Genomic DNA, 21,701 nt, shown 5'->3' on the forward strand with positions numbered 1-21,701 from the left:
GCTGACCGGACTGCCGTTTTAACCGGCCGGCGGGGTGAAAATAGCCCGCGGCCGACTGCTCTCAGGCGGGGAGCAGGCAAAGAACGCTCAAGACCCTAGGGTGAGCTAGATCTCGGACGAGGGGGGGCTCTACACAGCGAGTCTCCCCCCGATCCTTGAGGTCCCACCTTGCGACGGGTCGGCTATAATCTCTGCGGCAGTTTTGGGGCCAATTCGGCTGGCATAAGACCTACATACCCAAGCATCGATTGGGGGAAGAAGCTGAGAGGAGAACTTAAAATCGAAACAGCGATTACAACCCGAGAAAAGTGAAGAGAAGGTAAAGATCATTATCTTCTGAGACGGGACAGATTGATAAAAACAGAGAGGAAAAAAAAGTAGATTTTTAAACTGCAACAGACTAGTGAAAAGGAGGGGAAGACTCGGCAGGAATCGAATTTAAAAAGAGACTAAGTTTAAAGAAGTTATTAAAGAAATGGGACTATTGTTTTGAATACCTGTGGCTTTGGAGCTGTGAGAAAAAGACACCATCGCGAGATCTGCTGTGGGAAGACGGGAGACAGGAAGTGCGTAATAACAATAGAGTGGCTGGAGAGAAGCGGCCCTTGCTGGAGGGCAGGAAGTAGGGAATCGCCATTTTTGAAAGGGGAAGGGTCGCGGCTTCAGCGGAAGAGGAAGTAGGCCATCTTGGATTACAAAATCATAGAGAAACCATAGAGAAAAGACGCCCGACATTTTGGACTCTTTAAAACTTAATTTCTATAAGAAGACCGGGACATTTAAAATAGAAAAACGTTAAATTTTACGCCACGGAGTTAAGGAAGAGAGCGGATTCGTGGGAGCGAGCTAAAGCAAGCCCCACGATGTCAAAAAAAGAGTGGCAATCGGCAATAGAAAACCTGGATAAAAACCTGGACAAAAAACTTTTAGATATGATTAAAGAACTTAAGGACACGAAATTGGAGCTGATAAAAGAGGTTAAAGAGGTTACACAGACAGTAAAATCGGAGCTGTCAGAAGTGAAAAAAGGTATGGAAACAATACGAAGTGAATTACAAGGAACGCAGCAGAGAGTTAAAACAGTAGAAGACGCGATGGAGAATTTAGCAGACACGCAACAAACAGAGATGAGATTGGTGAAGGGGAGAATGTCAGTTGCAGAAACTAAACATATGGAGAAGCAGCTACGTTTTCGTGGCTTGCCAGAAGTGGAAGGAAAGTCAGCGCAAGAACAGATGACTGAGGTGTTGGCTGAGTACCTGGGGAAGGAGGAGGAGGAAGTTGTGGCTATCCTAGATGTGGCATACCGTGTGAATTCGAGAATAGCAACCCAGAGGAAACTACCAAGAGATGTGATTGTGCAGTTTACAACACGAAATATGAAAGAGAGGATTGTGACAAAACAGTTTCAAGATCCATTGGAGATTGATGGCAAGACGATTATTATAATGAAGGAACTGCCCAGATCAGTGTTACTGGACCGGAAAAAATATAAAGTGCTAATTCAGATTTTGAAGGACATGAAAATCAGGTACAGATGGGAGTTACCGGAAGGAGTGTCCTTTGAGTTTGGAGGGGCCAAAAAACGCATCAGATCTGAGCGAGAGATGGAGCGATTTATTAAGGACAATGAAAAAGACTTACCAACAAGATCATGAGTATGGAGTGTAAAGTATTATCTTGGAATGTAAATGGACTAAACTCACCGAATAAGAGGAAAAATACTTTTCACTGGCTACTAAAACAAAAATGTGACATTGTTTGTTTGCAAGAGACCCATATCAGAAAGCAGGATGTAAAATATTTAAAATCTGGAAAATTGGGCAAAGAATATGTAGCGGCCTCCAACAAGAAAAAAAGAGGAGTGGTGTTGTACATAAAAGAGGAGCTACAGCCAAAATTTGTTATGAGAGATGTGGAAGCTAGATTTGTAGCAGTGGAATGTATTTGGAATTTAAAGAGAGTGTTGGTAGTCGGACTTTATGCACCTAACGGTGCAAAAGAAAGCTTCTTTGAGGATTTAAGGAAGCATTTAGACGATCTTGCATACGACCAGATAATTCTTGCTGGAGACTTCAATGGAGTGACAGACTTGGAACTAGACAAAAAGACTACAACGGCACAAAAGAAAAGAGGACTATTACCAAAGCTTTTTTTTGAGTTGATTCAACAAGAGACTCTTGAAGATGTATGGAGGAGAGAATATCCTAAAAGCAGACAGTTTACTTTTTATTCTGCAAGGCATTCTACATTATCAAGAATTGATATGATCTGGGCCTCAAAAGACTTAGCATTATGGACTAAGGAGGTAGAAATAATGCCTATGGTAGGCTCAGATCACAACCCAATTATGTGGAAATTTGGAAAAAAGAGAAAAAGGAAAGCATGGAGAATAAATGAGGACTTGTTACAGGAAAGAGAGAATATGGAAATACTGAGAAGAGAGACAAAGTTTTTTATACAATACAACGTGAATAAAGAAGTACCAACCAATAAAGTTTGGGATGCTTACAAGGCGGTTGTAAGGGGCATACTAATGGACTTAAATGGTAGAGCAAGAAAGAAGAAAGAGGAGAAAAGACAAGAGATTGAGGAGAAAATAAAAGCCAAAGAAACACAGCTAAAAAAGAGACCAGGGAAAAAGAAGGTATACCAGGAAATTAAAATACTTCAAGAACAGCTAACAGCAATGAGCAATAAAGAATTGGAGTGGAATCTCAAAAGACTGAATCAAAAAGCGTTTGAGGGTGCTAATAAACCTGGGAAGTACCTGGCATGGCAATTGAAGAAGAAAAGGGAAAAGAAGATAATAAATAAAATTTGCGAAGATAACAAAACGTATTTGGAGCAGGCTACCATTAGTAGAGCCTTTTATAAATTTTACGCTAAGCTGTATAATAAAAAAGAAGTAAACAAAGAATCAATAGCGTCATATTTGGAGAAAACCAAACTTCCAGAAATCTCGGAAGCTTGGAGAAATAAGTTGAATAGTGAAGTAACTGACGAGGAAATAAGTAAGGCAATACAATCTGCAAATCTAGGAAAGGCGCCAGGGCCAGATGGACTTACGGCTAAATTCTATAAGACAATGGCTAATGAACTGGCACCATTCCTAAAAGAGGTGATGAATGGGGTTTTAAGGGATCAAAGGATTCCAGAAACTTGGAGTGAAGCGAATATATCATTGATCCCAAAAGAGGGCCAAGACCTGACTAATGTGAAAAATTATAGACCTATATCGCTACTCAACAATGACTACAAAATTTTTGCGAAGATATTGGCGGAGAGATTGAAGGGGTGGCTCTCGGAAGTCATAGAGGAGGAACAAGCAGGCTTTTTGCCAGACAGACAAATAAGAGACAACTTAAGGACAGTGATCAATGCTATTGAATATTATGACAAGCGTTGTGACAAAGAGGTTGGTTTCTTCTTTGTTGACGCTGAAAAAGCGTTTGACAATTTAAACTGGGACTTTATGTTTGCCACTATGGAAAAGCTACAATTGGGAGAAAGATTCATCAGAGCAATTAAGGAAATTTATAGAGACCAGACTGCAGCAATTGTGGTGAATGATGAATTGACCAAGAAATTGACGATAAGTAAAGGAACAAGACAAGGTTGCCCGTTATCTCCATTGTTGTTCATTTTAGTATTGGAGATTCTGATGATACAAATACGTCAAGATGATGAAATTCGTGGAATAAAAATAAAGGACTATTCATACAAGGTCAGAGCATTTGCGGATGACATAATGTTAATTGTAGAGGACCCATTGGAGAACATGCCAAGAGTGATAGATAAGATCAAGGAGTTTGGAGACTTGGCAGGTTTCTTCATTAACAAAAAGAAGTCAAAGATATTATGCAAAAATATGACTAAGCAGAAACAACAATTGTTAATGGAAACAACGGATTGTGAAGTAACAAGTAAAGTGAAATATTTGGGAGTCGAATTAACTGCAAAGAACATAGATCTATTCAAAAACAATTATGAAAAACTATGGACTCAGATAGAGAGAGACTTGATTAAATGGAATAGATTGAATTTGTCATGGTTGGGTAGGATTGCAGCAGTTAAGATGAATGTGTTACCAAGAGTAATGTTTTTGCTACAGATAATACCAATCATCAGAGACTCCAAACAATTTGAAAAATGGCAGAGGAAAATATCAGATTTTGTTTGGGCAGGCAAGAAGCCTCGAGTGAAAGTGAAAGTTTTACAAGATGCAAAGGAAAGAGGCGGAATGCAACTGCCCAATCTGAGACTTTATCATGATGCAATCTGCCTAGTTTGGTTGAAAGAATGGATGACATTAAAGAACAAGAAACTATTAGCCCTAGAGGGATATAAAAAAATATTTGGATGGCACGCATATTTATGGCATGACAAAGTAAAGGTCAACTCGATGTTCCTGCATCACTTTGTTCGGAGAAGTCTATACATAATCTGGAAGAAGTACAGAATTTATCTACAAGAAGGAACCCCTTTGTGGGTGGTTCCATATGAGGTGATAGACCCGAGAGCTGTTGATAATGAACAACAATGTTTAACGTATAAAGAAATAACTAAAACTGAAGCATCCAAACTTAGAATAAAGACACAAGAGGAACTATCACCTAATTACGATTGGTTCCAGTATAGACAGATCAGAGACTTATATAATTCGGACTCTGTAAAGGGAGGTATACGAATAGAGAATTCGGAACTAGAGCAGACCCTTCTTAAAGAAGATAAGAAAAGAATATCCAAGGTATACCAAGTACTGTTGAAGTGGTATACCGAGGATGAGATAGTTAAAACACAAATGGTGAAATGGGCTATAAACTTTAATAAAGAAATAACAATGGAGGCATGGGAATACTTGTGGAAAACTACAATGAAGACAACGACATGTATTAATATCAAAGAGAACATTCATAAAATGATCTATCGTTGGTACATGACACCAAAGAAGATTGCGCTAGGGAATTTGAATACTTCTAATAAATGCTGGAAATGTAAGAAGCATGAGGGCTCCCTCTATCATATGTGTGAGGTAGCCAGGCAGTACTGGGGGGAAATAATAAGAGAAATGAGTGAAATTTTACAATTTCAAATTAATAAGAACCCAGAACTCCTGCTACTGAACTTGGGAATGGAGGGAATTCCAGCCCAACACAGGACGTTGATATTTTATATGACAGCAGCAGCTAGACTTTTGTATGCGCAAAAATGGAAAGTACAAGAAGTGCCAACTATTGAAGATTGGACTTACAAATTGCTGTATATGGCTGAAATGGACAAGATGACAAGAAAATTGAGAGATCTGGACTCAGGGCAGTTCAACACAGACTGGGAGAAGCTGAAACAATACCTGGAGAAGAAATGGGAGGTGGGAGGAAAACTGTGGCAGTTTGAGAACTACTGAAGTATTGAAGTAGAGGGGGGAGACTTTACCGGGGGGAGAAGAGATAAATGTGAATTAATAAGCAGTCAGATTAATAGATTGACATATATATAGATATATATAGGTTAACAAACAGAACATAGAGAAAATAATTAATTATAAGGACTAAATATAAGGAGCGATTAACTAACAATATTTTCTTTTTTTTCTGACAAGTTTTGTACCAAACTGAATGTCTGAAGATATAGATGGGTCAAATTGATTGACTACGTGAGGAGAGATATATAGAACTATTATAAAAAGATAGAATGAGTAATATATATAGAGAATAAGTCAAATTGTTTGATATAAACGAATGTATGATCTATATGGTTTATGATATATAGAAATACCTGAAATTGAAAAATTGGGATAAATTGTTTATCTAAGATAGAAACAAAGGCTTACAGTTTGGGCATATAATGTTAAAAATAGTTAAGGATGTACTGCTTAGAATAATGGAGAATATATATTTGTTTTAGATAGAGGAAGCTAATAAAAGTAAGGGAAAGGGGACAAAGGGTTGGAAAGCTGTTGGAAGTCAACAAAAAGGGGGGGGGAAAGGGAGGGGGTTAGAGATGAAAAAATTGGGGAAAATTGAATGTAAATGTGGAAATAATGGATTCTAACCCAATAAAAATTTTTCAAAAAAAAAAAAAAAAAATCTACAGAATTGTCTGATCTATCAACAACACATGATGTACATACTGAAGCCAGATTCTCTTTCAAACAAGATAGAAGTCTTTATTCTCAGCTTCTCTGCTCTGTGCTTTTGAAGGAATCCCCTTCTTTCCCCAGAGGAAACCACAGCATGGGAACAGGGCTATTCCTCCAAAGCCACACCAAGCGCATACCTTGATCCAGCTGACATAGGAACCGATGCGCAGACGGGAGGACCAGCGCAGGGTGTGTAGGATGTCACATTCGCTCATCTCAGGGCTATTCATGGCCAGCTGATTCATGTAGTTCTTGGAAGGCGGCAAGATCCCCAAGATCCGCCAGAGGATCAAAAAATAGTACTGAAGTGCACAGGCCTCCTGACGAAAGAGGAAACAGAGAGAGTTGGCTTTGTGAGGCCCCCCCCCCTCCCAAAGGCTAGAGTTAGCCAAGAAGGAACAACTGCCGCAAGGTCACTGCCACGTGCGACGTGCTGGAGCAGTATCTTGATTCCAACAAAAACGGCAATGTGGACCTAAAGGAGATGCGTGCTCGAATTTCACTCCTTGGGCCACCACACGCCTCTCGTCAACAGGGAAGTGGAAGGAAACCTCTTCACAACCACAAGGGGACTCAGTGGTTCTGCCAATAAAGTCTGCTGGGTCTGGCTTGCGCCCTGGTCTGGACCAAATGATGCCTCTGCTGCCCTGTTCCCTGAAACAGGCCATCCCTGTTTCTGCTCCTCTTTTTCACTAATCCCCACAGGAGCTCTGCCAGGACACTGATTCGAAACCCCCCACACCCCATCAAGCCACGTTGGCTCAGCACCCGTCTTCACAGCTATTATCTCTGGTGGCTCTTTCCAAACAGCCACCAGGTTGTGCTAGGAGAACAGCGAAACGTAGGGGCTTCTGCATGGTCCCAGGAGGCCATTTCCTTACCAGGGCAGTCACATTCTTGTTCTCCTTTCTTCGGAGGGTGTCAAACTGAGACCCAGCGGCCAGCAGCGAGGTCAGGGCTGTGTACAAGTGATCGTATTTCATTGCCTTGAAGAACAAGACCTCACACACCTGCAAAGGAAGCAGAAAAACCCAAGCAGTTCCACTGCAGCTCACTCTGTTCGCCCCTCCTGCCTGCGGCTCAGATCAGCTCCTAGGGCCTGGTTCTCAGCAAAACGCTTTCAGAAGTAGGGTCATGCAAAGGTACAAGGTTGCCTCATGAAGAACCAGACTGCTGGTCCACTGGGCTCTGCCTGGCTGAGGCTTTCTGGGATCTTAAGCAGAAAAGGCCACAATGAGATCCTCTAACTGGAGATGCCACGACTGACCTCGGGATCGTCTGCATGCACATGTGCAGAATAAGCAAACATGGAGCACATGTGGTCAGCAGACTCCCTGCAGGGATCCTCTGGAAACACCATGCATAACACAGAAGTCACTCCCCAAACCCTGGTCACATGGCAAAACCCTTCCCTGTCTCACACTCCCCCAGCACAAAGCCTCCATAAAGTCAGCCGTACCGTGCTGTCTAGGCGGTTCAGGTCATCTTCAGACGCTTCTGGTGACAGAATGCAGTAGAACCTGGGTTGGGGAACGACATCTGGAGAGGGAGAGGGAGAGAGAGAGAGAGAGTGTGCATCACAGGGCTGGGTGTCAGAAGTACGGAGCGAGCTCAAGGCTACTGTCCTATTGCAGCTAAACATTCATCTTCGAAAAAACCGGAGAGGCTGAGTGCTTGCTTGCCTCATCGCAAAAGGACACATCACTTCCTGAAGGAGCAAAGAGGAGGAGGAAAACCCACGAGTTACAAGACCAAGCGCCAACAGTCAGGCCTTGGTCTCCTGCATCCAGAGAGGACATGTCAAGTGGAGCAGGGGTGGGGGGGAGAGGCCTGCCTCAGAAACAGGCAGAAGACAGACCCACAGGCTGCTGGTTGGGGGCAGCCGGGCAACGAATGCCCGAGTCTTCGTAAACACGACTCCCTCCTCAGGTGAGCCACAGGGATTAACTGAACAACACAAGTAGCCCATGAGAGATTAAAGTCAGGCTGATGTGGAGGCGCATAAAAAAATCAAAAACAAGAGGCAGCATGGAGGTTATCCTTGCAGGGAACAGGTGATTCCCTGCATTAACTGGGAAAAACCACAGGAACAGCAACACTGGCTATTCATATAGTACCTTTCAGACGAAGTCTCTCAATAATCCTGTACATTTGGCCAGTACTATTATCCCCAGCACAGCAGATGTCGGGGAGAGGGGGGGCGGGGGGCACTCTGTAGCAATTGCATTCTCAGCAGCTACTACCAAAAGAGCTCATAAAAATCCATTTTCCTTTCATTTCCTATGTAAATGGTCATTTCCCTACCAGTGCCTTCCTCTACAACATAAATTTTTTTTTATTGCAAATTACTTCTGTATTAATCGGTATTTTTACTGATACACATTGATTCAGTAGGGCAATCTAGAAAGAAACAGTCCTCTTTTTGTGTACACTTAGAGAGGCACAATCAGCAAGTACGGGTGTTTTCAAAATCCATTTCTGCCCCATGGAAAGGCAACAGAATCCTTAGTGGGTCCTCGTTCTGCTCCAGGGAGACGAAGCTACGCAGCTCTGCCCGCCCTGGGAGCTCCCAAAAGCCCCCTCGTACCCAAGGAGCAGTGCTTGGTCCAGTTTTCTTCCACTTCCTTGAATCCATGATAGAGAGGAGAAGAGGTGCGCCTGCCCCCATCTGGGGATCCATTCACCCAAACGATGGGTGGTGTTAGGAGGTTGTACTGCACCTAAGAGGCAAGCAGAGAAGACGGGGTTGAATGCCAGTGGCTATAACAGGGAGAACTTCTGGCCACTGTGACCTGCTTCTAGGCCCTTCCAGGGGCACCTGGTTGTCCCCTGTGTGAAACAGAGTGCTGGGCTAGATGGACCACTGGCCTGACACAGCAGGGCAGCATCTGGGGTGCCTTTTAGTCCGGCCCCTGGCTGAATCTTCCTTCAGAGTTCTTGCCTTCCAGGCTTCAAAGGCCACCAATTCTTGCCTTCCAGGCTGCAGCACTGTAGGTGGGGACTCACATCAGGAAATGCTTTTCTAGATGCTCCCCCCCCCTCCACATTCCTGAATGCAGATTACTAGTATCTCAGGGAGGAAGACTCTAGAGCCCATCCCTTTCCACAAGATGCTAGTTTTCTACCAGTGGGAATTTTTAAAATTTGTATGGAGAAGTATTCAACCCTGTCAGACCCAATTGCAGTCTGAAATATTTCAAGCCAGGCTAAATGTAACCACCTCAGTGAGAACTCGGCCCTTGGAAGTTGGGAGTGGGAAGCACCCAGATTGAAGCAGGAAGGAGACTCCTGAAAGTTCGCTCCCTCTCAATTTTCAGTTTGGGGAAGGGGGGGGGTGTCGTCTTAAAAGGGGTTATTCTAAAAGGGGATCGTGGCCTACAGTGTGCTAAACCTTGTCTGTTAAGCTGCAACCAGATTTCTCCAAGGAAAGTGTACTCACAAACATAAGCGCTCTGGTTATTTATTTCAGCTCTGGAGCACGCACACACTCATCCTGGAAGTCATACCTGCTCGAACAAATACACAGGAACCTTCGAATACTGGTGAAGGAGGTAGTCAAAGACCAGAAGCAGGCGAGCCAGGAGGAGAGGGACACACCGCAGCTGGGAGTCCATGTTGGCCGTCACCTCCAGGATGGTCTGGATGCAGAGGGTCAAGACAGACCGCCGGCCCTTCTCGGAGAAGCTGTGGAAGATCAGCAAGAGCAGCTGGAGGTGCTCCACATTCAGGTCTTCTGTGTCGCTGGGAAGAATCCCCTGCATGGCATTTTGCTTCAGGGTACCGATGAACCTGCCAGAGAAGAAAGAGAGGGACTAAGCAAAACAGTAGGTTATTTTTAGAAAGCTAAGAAGGCTTGGAATCCCTCCTTTTAAAAAAAGAGAGATTGGAACGGCCAATCGTATGAAAATTTCTCATTCCTCTCTATGTGGCCCCGCAAATCACCTAATGCAGTCTCCCCAAGGCCAATGTTAACAGACTAGTTAATTGCCTGCTGGCACTGCAAAGAAGGTGGGACTAAGCGGGCCCTGATCTGATCCAGGAAAGGAGTTCCTACACTCCGGACGGGAGCACCAAGGAATACCAGAGGGAGACAAGTGCTGAAATCATTTGTCAAAATATGTGCTCGTGAGCGAACTGGGGGAGAGAACCCACTCCACCCAGGTTTTGTCATTTAAACAAGGCACCGGCCACCCACTCACCTCTCCCAGACTTTAAGGCATTCCGGCACATCGGGGTCTCCCTGGGCACTGGCTTTGTGCTGCCAGATGAGAAGCAGCCGAGATAGCACAGACAAGCTCTGGGGGTGGATGTAGAGGGGCCAGGGTCCTTCTGCGAACGGAGCTACCCCCAGCTGCTGCAGGAGTGTGTTCTGGCAAGAGACAGACAGGGCCACGTTTGGGAAGGAAACTCACCCCAAATGCATCTGACGAAGAGAGCTGTGGTTCTCGAAAGCTTATGCTACAATATAGTTGGTTTGTCTTAAAGGGGCTACTGGACTTTTTACTATTGTTATACCAATATAGATAAAAGCACATGACAATAATCAATACTGAATAATACGAGGCCAAGCTCTTGTATTTGCTAGATGAACTCTTAAACTCTGCATGAACTGTCTGTGTGTTTTTTCTATGTGTTAGGTAATTTTAACAGGTGCGCTTTCATCCTCTGACAGTCAATTAAAATAGTGGACTCTATCGAGATTAATGTTCCTCTATCAGAGATTCAACCAATGGTGATCGCTCAACTTAACTTTTCCTGACACTTCTCAGAGATTTGTAGTTTTGTTGTGCAGATATGAGTATGTCGTAATTTTTTACTAATTGGAAGGCTGTACTATAGAAATTATGAATATTCAGTGAAGCGTCAAACCAATCATTATTTGTTTGTGCTATCATGTGAATAGACCTTAAATATTTGCATATGATGAGGTATAAAACTGCAAACACAGATAGAATGGTAGGGCTCTGATGGAAGAAATCTCGAGAGAATTTAGGTGAGAACTTATTTTTACCTATGCATTTCATAGAAACTTTGATTATGTTAAACTTGGAATTTATTAAGAAATGTTAGCAAACTTATTTCTCATTGCCTTTCTGTGTCCTGTTTTTATAGGATTTATATTAATAGCCTTTTATATTTTGATTACTTGCTTCATTAAAAAACTAGGGTGTATTTTCAATAAAGTGAAATAAACTCTAGACAGGTGTCTGTGCGTTTGATAAGGAGTTGCAAAGCAATATTGAACCCTATATAAATAAATGTACTGATAAACAGCTGGTTCAAAGAACTTATCTGTCTGACAGCTCTGAGAACTAACTGCTGAAAGCTTTCCAGGAGAGAGTGACATCTTTCTCCTGGCTAGCCGAAGCTTAGTTTCAGACACGGGCAAAAGCTCGTTACGCTATTTCACCCCAAATGGCATTTCCAGGTCAGGGAAATGTCAGCAAAGAGGAGGCGTTTTGTCACGAGCAGAAGGCCCATGTCAGCTTGGATCAGCCTCCATCTGGAGAGACTAAGCAGAAAGACAGGACGCCTCCCCGTCACTGGGGTGCATGAAGGGCCCGCCCACATGCTCACACCCAAGGGCGTTCCTGCACTGAGCCACATCTGGAACCTTGTCGGTTTCAGCTAAAATCAGTTTTGGTAACTGGCTCCAGAGAGCCCTGATTTTAATTTCGCTACGGGACAGGCCAGCAGGGGGTGCGCGCCCCGGGAGATGGAGCTTCCCAAGACTAACACAGCAGGCTATCAACTCACCTACTGCAGGGAACGAAGGCAGGTTGTGTGACCACACACGGACAGCCACTCAAAGAACACTAGTCACAGAAGGCAACCTGTTTCTCTTCTCTCTGCAGGCGTACTTCCTCCAACTATCAACCCCAGGCAGCCACTTCACTCCCTGGCTCAGAACATTCCCACCTGTAGGGCTGTTAGGTCAGCCTCTGCTAGATCAAGAGCATTTTTTGGACCTACTTCTACTCTGTGGGTCAGCATTCCAGAGGACATCAGGAAAGGTCCCTGTTTTGGTGAGACCCCACAAAATTATGCAAGGCTGACTGGTTTTTGGTAGGCTTTTTGGTACGTGTGCTCAAAAGTGTCCAAGGTGTTGCTGTCAAAGCACTGTAGCTTCTTTTAACCTGTACAGAGTGGTAATTTTGCCACAACGCTCTTGCTGTGTCTTAATGGTACCTGTCTGAAGCTCTCTCTCTCTCTCTCTCTCTCTCTCTCTCTGCAGACTTACCTGCAGAGTAGGGGATTGGAGGTCAGAAGTCACAAGGGAGTGGTTGAAGTGGTATAAGGCAGCGGCAAACTCCTCTTCCTCTGCAGTACCTACAATGCAGAGGGGAGTAAGAAGATTTAGCCCTTGGAGACACAGAGGACCACATCACAGGGCTAAAGGCCATCACCGCCTATCAGGGGACAGTCGATCAAGGAAGCACCGGAGGATGCAGCTCGTCTTCTGCCCGTGCATTTACTCCTGTCCACCAAGGGACAGAAAGAGACAGAAAGGCAGACGAAAGGGCTCTGGCCTAAAGCAGCAGCAGCCCCTCCTAGAAGAGAGGGGAGGCTCAGGGTGGTCGTTTTCAGCCACAGCCCACCCAGTTGTTTTGGCCCTTGGAGAATAAACTCCGTGTGATACCTTTCGTTATGACCAACCAGACCGACACAAAAAAAACGTTGTGGGAGCTTTTCAGCTCACCAGAAATCTTCACCAGGCATGTAACCTCCAGCCTTGGAGAACCAACACGCATACAAAAGTAAACCAACCGCATCTTTAAAAGGAGAGGAAGAGGAAAGCAGGGCCGCCATTTTCAGCGGCCGCTGCATGCCAGGGTGTTGTGCTCCAGGGCTCTCTCGACGGGGCTCCAGGCACAGGATCTTCCCCCCCAGCGTTTGCTGCAGGAGATTCCCCTCGCTGGGGACGGAGCCCGAGACCGCTGCCCTGCCGCTCCTTGCCCGTGTGCCCACAGCTGCCACCAGGTATGCTCCGTGGTCAGGGAGGGGACCTGAGCTCCGGCCTCTCGATCCGAGGCTCTTGCTGTTTTCGTGCTCTCGGGCACGAGCGGTTCTCTTTCCCTGACCTTTGAGCCCGTCCTTGTCCACTTCTTTGATGATGCTGGCCAGCGTGGCCATGTGCTGTTCCGTGAGGGAGACGCTCAGATAGTTGCGAATGAAATTGTTCCTGGAGTCCAGCATGGAGGAAGTGACGAAGTTGAGGATGTTGGACGCCAGGCTTAAGAACTAACCGTGAGGTGGAAAGGCAAGAGGGAGGCATTAGTCGTAAAGAGGAATATAAACACACACACACACGCACAAAACACACAGAGACCCATTATTAGGAGCTTTACCACGACAGCTTTATGCATTCAAACCCACTCCCCTGCCCCAAAAGCATCACTCGAAATTCACTGTGTGTGCTGTAAGTCTACGGACCCAAGTTCAAATAATGCATTATGTTCCCAAGAGCCACACTGCTTGACAGCTTTCTCAGTCTCAACAGCACAGCACTTAGTGCACACAGAGGGAAGGATATGGCTCAGTGGTAGGGATGATGCCTTAAATGAAGGTTCCATCCCTTAGGTGAGAACTCTCCCCCCCCCCTCGACTCTGCAGGACCCCCACAAGTCAGAGCAGACAAGACTGAGCTTGGTGGGCCCCAGGTCTCACTTCATGCAAGGCGGCATGAAGGTTTTGCCAGCCACCTCCCCCTTCCCAAATGCTGCAACGTCTCCATCAGAGGAGAGGGAACAGACCGTGTCCGAGGGGGAAGTGAGATGTGCTGCCCAGACCAGCGCGCAGCCAAGTGCAATCTCCACTTGCTGGCGCCGTCCCAACATCACGCTACACCAGGGCTGAGGAGGAAGGCCGACCTCGCGTTTGGCACGAAGCCTGAATTGATCAGTGCAGCTTGTGACTAGCTGGCAAGATGGAGCCATCGGTTTGCGGTCCACGGTGTGCCGCCTCAATTAAGAAGTCATATTTAGCACCACTGTGGCTCCTTCAGAAGCTGATGCTGCTCCACTGAGACAGGAGTGACCTGACGAAGCTGAGTGGCGAAGGAGAGCAGCAGACCGAAAAGGTCCGGCAGCTGCTTTGGGAGGGCAAACCCCAGGCTGGGATCTGCACTGTGTAGCTCAAATCGTAACCTAAGCTGAGCCAGTGCCCATACAACCACAGGCCTAATCTCACACTCACGACAACATCAGCTCTTTGGGGCTTTACCTTGGTTAAAAACACACACACACACATCCACATGCACACAAACGGAAACTGCCACACACGCTCCTTACCAATTCTGGGTCTTTGCGGCTGGCCAGGATGTTCCCGTTCTCGCCCGTGGCTTGCTTGTTGGGGCTTTTCACTCGGGGAGAACTCTCCAGGGGAGGCGGGGGTGGAGGCGGAGGAGGGGCCACCTTCTCTTTACTCGGCGAGATGGTCTCTTCAAACCACTGGCCAAGGATCGGCTCACTATCGTCATCTAAAACAGGGAGAGAAGGGGGAGTCAACATTCTCCAGTACAAAATGTCCTGTCCCTGCCCTTCCCCACCAACCCTGCCGCCACAGATAGAGCTAGAAATTCAAAGGAGCAGAGGCTGGCTACGGATAACGCTTTTGCAGGCCAAAATCAGGGCTGGCCTCGTGTCTCAGCTAAGCAGGACAAAAAGGGAGTCCAGTGACCCGGAACAGAACAGCCCTGAAGAGGGGTAAAGAACATAGAATAATACAGCCCTCAGTGGATTGGAAAGAGCATAATTCGTATCAATAGGTATGCGTTGGTGTGAGAAGCATCTGAGAATGGCTGGCGAAAAACAGCCGGAAAAAGTCTAGTTCAAAGATGTGGTATATTTGTTGGGGGTCCAACAAATCATAATAGCCATTTTTGATCATTTTGGTTAGTACAAACAATTCCTTAAGATGTTTGAAGTTATAAGGTAATTAGTTCATCAGGTGGAACAGCTATCTATTGTTGGCAAATGATTTTGAAAAATTATTAACACATGAATTTGAATGTTTGGCCTTGTAAAGCCTGCTTGCTTTTGGATAAGGTATGTGGCATGCAGTTACTCTTCTTTACAAGTATAAAACTAATGGAACTGTAACATTTTAAGATAGCTGACAGTATAAATAGGTTTTAATCAAAAGGCAAACTGAAAGTCAAGTAACACTTTTTCTTGCGTACTGTACCCAAAAGGAACCAAGAACACTGACGAGGCGTCCCTCTTGCCAGAATTTTAATGATCTCATACAAGGCAGTTAACTAGATGCCTGCCTGTTTCTGAATCAAGCCTGAGCAGCTGCACTGAGCCTCAGGCCTTGCTCCACGTACCCTGGCTGCTGTCTTCGGTGCTGCTGAAATCGTCCTCGTAGTACGTGTTGGAATCCGTGGAGGCACTCACGTCACTGCTCATAGAGCCCTTCCGCTGCCGCTGCAACACGCAAGCCTAGGAGCAGAGGAAACCATTCAGACACCCTCTCAAAACGATGTGCAGAACTCTGATCTGGGCTGTGGCACTTCAAGTGCAGGTGGGGAATCATACGTCAGAATGTTTCCAAATGGGAAAGCGTTCCGAAAACCCTCTACTCTGACACACTAATCTTCCAGGTTGGTTTTTTTTTTTAACCACAGTCTGAATAGCTACAGTCCGGACACAGCATCAAACACCTCAGGCAGAACTGAGCCGCTGCCCACCTAAGGCCTGGGCTCTACACAGACATTGTGCACAAGTCAAAGTCCATTCATGATGCACGTGGACTTGGTTTGTTTCTGGATTTGCACACTCACCCCCCTCTTCCACTAGCAGGCAGAGGTCAATGCCTTTTTGGTCTGATCTACCTTCCTCCACAAACGCATCTACTCCCCTTCCAAAAGACAGCAACCAATGCTGTGCGTGGGCCAGAACGTACCTTTCGGTAAGACGTGGAGAGCAAGGTGAGCAGCAGATTGGTGAGGGGCACCGAGTCAATCAGCCGCTGAATCCGCTGGATTGACGTGCTCTGGGCCATGATGTTCAGCACAGCTGGGGGGCCGTCAGTCTCCCACCCCTGCAGAATGGGGTGATAGCCAAGAATTTTTTAAACAGTGAAACCTCCCTGCTCTGGAGAGTTTTGCAGTGCCATGGCACAAAAATGGGCATGCGCACACACACCCCTGCTCACCTTGTGAAGTGCTTCTACTTGCAAATCTTGAAAGAGAGAGGTCAGCAACTTAATGGCGTGATTTGCCAGCACCACAGACAAGACACCAAATCCCTGATGCCTACAGAAGCACGGATGAGAAGGCGGGAACAGAAATGTGAAAACTCCAGAGGCTCCATCAAAGCACGCCATAGGGGGGCAGCTGAGTTTACACCCAGAGCTGATCCCCGAAGCTGAGCCCTCCTTTCCCTCTTACTACCGCAGGCACCCGTGTAACAGCCCCCCGCCCCCAGGCTGACCCTCCCGAGGCCTGAAATTCAGATCCAAAGAAGAGTCAGCAGAGGTGGAGGAAGCACACCCCCCCCCAGCACACTCTGCTCTTCAGCACCCCAGTCCTGACCCACGTCAGCTCCCACCACCATCACAGCTGCTTTAGAGGCTGAATGATGCTTCGGAGGACACCGTCACAGACTTTCAGCATCATGTGCAGTGCAGTGCAGTGCAGTGCAGTCTATTAACCCTGCACTGAACGCCTGATGCAAAAGAGTGGTGGAATGGAAGCATCAGGGTTGGCACCAACTTACCCTTTCCCAGGTCCCAGCTTGGGAGAGCCCACGCCCTCTTTGGTACGAGCAATGATATCGCGGACCCGAAGGGCAGCCAAGGGGTCCTTCTCCTTCCCCTTATCAGCCAGGGCTGTGGGGCTGAGGTTCAAGATAAGGAAGAGGCTGTTCAGCAAACACCAGGCTCCGAGCAGCTGGAAGTTCTGGTAGTGCTGCCGTTTCAGAAACAAGAGCAAAAGCAGCGTTAATTCCAGCCAGTGCAGCGGCCCCTGATGAAAAACTTCCTCGAGGAGAGCAAGCTCTTACCTCCCCACCCGCCCGGCGCGAGTTGCTGATGGCTTGGCCGATCATGTCGTAGATTTCAAGCTGCAATCAGACACAGAGAGGGGCTTACAGAACCGGACAAAAAGCAGCCATCATGTACAATCTATCGGCTCCCACTTCATCACCACGTCTTCCCTCTTCGGATGCCACAGAACGGCACATGCCAGAAACATCTCCCTCCCACCCTGACCACAACACTTGACACCCCAGCAGCCAACGTACACATTTCTGCACAATGGTGGCTGCGTCATTTTCATAGTCGTCTTCTTTGGAACTTGTGGACCCAGTGCGGACTTGCTGAGTGCTGCCCACATGCAGGATAGCCATGCAGGTTGCCACGCTCACTCCTGGGGAGGGAGGAGAGGAGAGAAGAGGATCTCTGGGTCAGGTGGAGCCTACCCTGGCGTACAGGCAGCATCACACGTCCAGATCACCAAGTTAAATCACCGGCCCTTCTGCTCAAGTGTCGTCAAATACTCACTGGAAGTGGCTCTCCTGGACTGCACGCAGGAAACAATCTTTTCTAGAACTTGCTATCTAAAACCCTTTAACCGAAGGGGTCAAGAACTGAGCTCCGGACATTTTGTATCTCACACACCTGTTACGTCACTCCACCCTGAACCCAAACCCCAGCTTGTAGATCTGCAGTTCTAAGAGCTCAAACAGTGAGTTGCTACAAGGAGAGACAACGAAACCCTTCCGTGGGTCAGGAGAACGACATCCTGCGTGTCCCAGGCAACAACAGAAGCTGCCCTCTCTCTTCTTCGTTTTTAAAATTGGGATGGTTTCACCCGCCTCCTCTGAGACGCCCCCAAAAGTCCCAGCAGGGGAGCATTCACCTGCATAGAGGCAGCTGAGAGCCAGCACGGTGACATCCTGCAGCCTGGTGGGCGTGAGGGGCTCCAGGACAGGAAGGGAAAGAGTATCCAACGCCATCGTCACATCGATCACCAGGGAATGAAACCTGCAAAGACCGCCAGAAAAGAGGGAGTTGCTACTAGTTCAGCTGCTGCTGTGAAATCACTTTACAGATGACTGCATGAAGAAATCAGGGGTCAGCCTAGTCCAGCATCGCCTGCTTTGGCTGGCAGCGGGATCAGGCAGGGAAAGCTGCTCGATCACTGAGTCACAGCCTTTCCCTTAGCAGACCTGGAGGTGCAAAGTTGCCTTCTGCCACTGGTACATCTACCTTCTCTGTCGAGGCTCACCTGGGGTTTACCTTACTCTCCTTTTTTTGTTACGGGCTGCTTCTAGCCTATTTTCTAACTATCATTTTCTACCACTAAACATTGCTTTATGATGTTTTTATTCCCTAGCTTGTCATGATGCTACTGTACTGTGTTTAAGGACTGAGCTCTATTAACAGGTCTGTGGAGTAACAGCACGTACAAGTGTTAAACAGAATACTACACATTTTGAGTAATACTTTGTCTTAAAAAGGTATATCATTCATTTCAAAAGAAAAAATATTTCAGTAGAGGGGTTTTCCCCCAGAGCTCCTCAAAATTTCATTCCTGAACACTTTTTATTAGCAATATTTAAGGATAACAACAACAATAGTAGAAAATTTTTTAAAATGTCCCTGGTGAGGGAGAGGGACTTTTTGTGCAAATCCCTTTATACACTTTTTCCCTAGGCCTTGAAATCTGTATCCCCAATATCTGCTCTCAGAGACTCATAAGTAGGAAACGTGAAGAACTGGAACTGGGGCCTTCTGCATAGCACTGATGTCAAAACCCCCAAAGGACCAGACGCCTCAAACTGTCGGATATGCTCAAGACAAATAAGCTAGGCCAGGAAGAAGGGGCAGAAACTCCCTCACCCGTTGCGGACTGCGGTGGCATCTGCTACTGTGGCTGGCATGATGAAAAAGGAGTTGGCAGACACGGCGTCCTGGAAGCGGTTGATGTAGCGAAGGAAGTAAGGGAGGTTGAGGCAGACCCGTAGCAGCTTTTCGGAGCCGCCTGTCAGATGGAGTGGGGAGGGAGAAAAGCACTATGACTGAACAGATCTGAAAGCGTTTTAAACCCATTATAAAGTATCCGGAGGACAGATGTCTGAAGGCATTGGTAGACATCACTGTTCACTTTAAGGGGTTTTTTTAATCTCTATTTTTTTTAAAGCATGAAATTTTTCAAAGAAGTTTACAAAACCCGAAAAATCTGTTGTATAAAACTTTTTCATCCTCATGGGGGCTAAGAGATATCCAGAATATATTTCCCAATATTTTCCCGTCGTGAAATTCACTGTGGTGTACGTGGAGCTGTTCCAAAGTCCCCTACCCCAGGTACCCTGCTGGGTTTCAGCAACTGTCCAGTCAGGACCTGGGACCAGCCGCTGGGGTTTTTTAAAGCAGGGAGGAGGTTTTCGCACAGAAGGGGCAGCTACGGCACCAACCCAACCATCCTCTTCTTCAGACGGCTCCCAATAATGGCAAGAAAAACAAAAGCTGCTTCCTACCAAGCTCCTGCAAGCTGGACACGTTCTGAGCGATAAACAGACTTTTGGTTTGAGCTGCAGAGGCCTGGTCCGTGGATATCTGATCATCACTTTCCCCTTCTCCCTAAGAGCAAAAAAAGGATTTTGCAAGAACAATGAGAAAGCTCCTTGGACTTTAGGCAACACTTTGCCAAACTGCTTGCAGTCTGTCATGTTAGTGGCTCAGGAAGCAATTATTGCTATTTTACTAAGCAGGGCGGGGGGGGGGGGTGACAGAAGCCCGAGTTTTATTTTGAAAAAGCAAATTTGCTGAGGCTGCCAGATGCTGGGCCAAATACTAGATTCCACTCTTGGTCCACTTATCTAGATTCCACACCCTACAAGCGCAAAAGGACAGCCACACCGCAGGGCTTATCAAGTCCGGCACAGTTATCAACAACAGCTACAAGTGTACAAAACATGGCCCGAAAACAACAGCCCTCCTCTCCTGTTTGGCCCCAGCATGCAGCTTTCACAGATGCACTGCTCCTAGGAGGTTCTGCTTAACTATGAGTCACCAACAGACCTAACCTGAACATTTTTTTGAAGTCGCCCAAGCTAACAGCTACCATGACCTCATCTGTCATTTAATTCAGAGATGCGTGAAAAAGTACACTTTCTTCCATCTATTCTATTTCATCGGGCACAGTTGTCTGCAAAGGCGAACGTGCAATACCTGGGTCTGTGGCATGGATGGCGATGGCGCCATTCTAGGATTGAAGACCGAAGTCAGTTGATTGAGGAAGTTCATTTGCACCTCCTTCTGTCGCAGTTCGGGGCTGACTGGAGAAGCCAGGTCTTTCTGGTCCTCTACTGCAAAAGGAAAGAGAGACAGAGGCACCCGGTCACTCCGCGTGTCAGGAGCAGGAAACACCATCCATCCAGAGGGATGCAGGAATGAAACAGCCACACGGGGAGTAAAGCTTACCATCAGAGAGGGTCTTCACTGTCTGGGGCAGCTTCGCTGATTTCATCATAGCAGTAAAGGTGATTATTTCTGTCCGGTCCAGGCGGCTGCAGCCAGTACACAGGCCCTTGATCAACAGGATCAGGTGTTTCTAGAAAAAAGTTCCGCACCAAGGGACACAAGCTCAGCGGAGAGCAGAGGAGTCACTGGACAAATCACTACAAGCGCCAGGCCCAGGTTAAGACAGGAGGCCGACTGGCAGGATGCAGTATTCTGCACAGAGTTACAGGAAGCTGCCTACTGCCCGGGGATGCCAAGGACCGACAATGGGACGCTGTGCAAAGCCAGAGCTCTACCCCTGAGTCGCATCCACCTCACCCTCGACAAAATGTGGTGTGTCATTGCCTCTTACCTGTGACACAGCACAAGCTTCATCTGGGTTTTCAAGTCGCAGCAGGGAAAATTCAATCAGGACTTTACAGGCAGCTGCCACTGACTGCAGCTGGTTTCTGGGCACTGGGAAGTCAAAAGGCTCACGTCACTCATAGTGGGAAAAAAAAGGCATGCTTTTAGCACGCCCTCAGCTCCTTCCTGCCTCGGATCCTTCACATTAGCTGCCCTCTTATGCTGCGAATTTCCTCTCCTTTGAAACATGCCTTTCTCCTTTTAAATTCCCCTCCCCTCCCCGGAGTCATCTGTAAACGGACATGGCCCAGTTTAGAAGGAAAAGAACCACCACCCACCCATGTGTGTCACTAGACACCAGGTAAACCTCCCAATTCAAACCAATCACTTACCCAGTCCACACACTGTGGTGATGTAGTGCGTTGAGAGGGCAACAAAAGAGGAATAAAATGGCTCATATTGTTTGTCATGGTGCAGGATTTCAGACTCACTGCAGAGACAGGGGGGAGGGGGAGAACGGGGTATTTTTATCTGCAACATCCAGAGATCACGCTGTACTTCACTCATGTATACGCCAACACACATTTGATCACATACAGGTGTTGGTCCACTTGTCTAATATCGCATATTGACAGCGACTTGCCAAGATCTCAGCCACAAAAGGAACTTACCCGGCACAACTGAACAAAATCCTTTTTAACCAGAGATGCCAAGGACTGAACCAGGGGCCTTCTGTAGGCAAAGA

The 21,701-nt window shown here is 46.7% G+C and overlaps 1 protein-coding gene across 3 annotated transcripts in view; it reads right to left on the reverse strand.

Moving 5' to 3' along the window:
- UBR4 (ubiquitin protein ligase E3 component n-recognin 4) overlaps nucleotides 1–21,701 on the reverse strand; it is a 112,460-nt gene that overhangs the window by 85,244 nt on the left and 5,515 nt on the right. For all 3 annotated transcript variants that reach the window (XM_055001526.1, XM_055001524.1, XM_055001525.1), the window contains exons 2-23: nucleotides 21,349–21,446; nucleotides 20,964–21,067; nucleotides 20,573–20,702; nucleotides 20,321–20,457; nucleotides 19,627–19,729; nucleotides 18,989–19,130; nucleotides 18,006–18,130; nucleotides 17,389–17,513; nucleotides 17,149–17,208; nucleotides 16,864–17,054; nucleotides 16,301–16,400; nucleotides 16,049–16,186; nucleotides 15,471–15,585; nucleotides 14,434–14,621; nucleotides 13,225–13,384; nucleotides 12,384–12,472; nucleotides 10,342–10,511; nucleotides 9,649–9,931; nucleotides 8,730–8,862; nucleotides 7,602–7,681; nucleotides 7,024–7,152; nucleotides 6,280–6,462 (exon numbers count right to left, since the gene is read on the reverse strand). In XM_055001526.1, the coding sequence (XP_054857501.1) occupies nucleotides 6,280–6,462; nucleotides 7,024–7,152; nucleotides 7,602–7,681; nucleotides 8,730–8,862; nucleotides 9,649–9,931; nucleotides 10,342–10,511; nucleotides 12,384–12,472; nucleotides 13,225–13,384; nucleotides 14,434–14,621; nucleotides 15,471–15,585; nucleotides 16,049–16,186; nucleotides 16,301–16,400; nucleotides 16,864–17,054; nucleotides 17,149–17,208; nucleotides 17,389–17,513; nucleotides 18,006–18,130; nucleotides 18,989–19,130; nucleotides 19,627–19,729; nucleotides 20,321–20,457; nucleotides 20,573–20,702; nucleotides 20,964–21,067; nucleotides 21,349–21,446 (2,983 nt within the window). The remainder of the gene's footprint in view (nucleotides 1–6,279; nucleotides 6,463–7,023; nucleotides 7,153–7,601; nucleotides 7,682–8,729; nucleotides 8,863–9,648; nucleotides 9,932–10,341; nucleotides 10,512–12,383; nucleotides 12,473–13,224; nucleotides 13,385–14,433; nucleotides 14,622–15,470; nucleotides 15,586–16,048; nucleotides 16,187–16,300; nucleotides 16,401–16,863; nucleotides 17,055–17,148; nucleotides 17,209–17,388; nucleotides 17,514–18,005; nucleotides 18,131–18,988; nucleotides 19,131–19,626; nucleotides 19,730–20,320; nucleotides 20,458–20,572; nucleotides 20,703–20,963; nucleotides 21,068–21,348; nucleotides 21,447–21,701) is intronic.

This window comes from Eublepharis macularius, chromosome 17 (assembly GCF_028583425.1).
Source record: "Eublepharis macularius isolate TG4126 chromosome 17, MPM_Emac_v1.0, whole genome shotgun sequence".
NCBI classification, from domain to species: domain Eukaryota; kingdom Metazoa; phylum Chordata; class Lepidosauria; order Squamata; family Eublepharidae; genus Eublepharis; species Eublepharis macularius.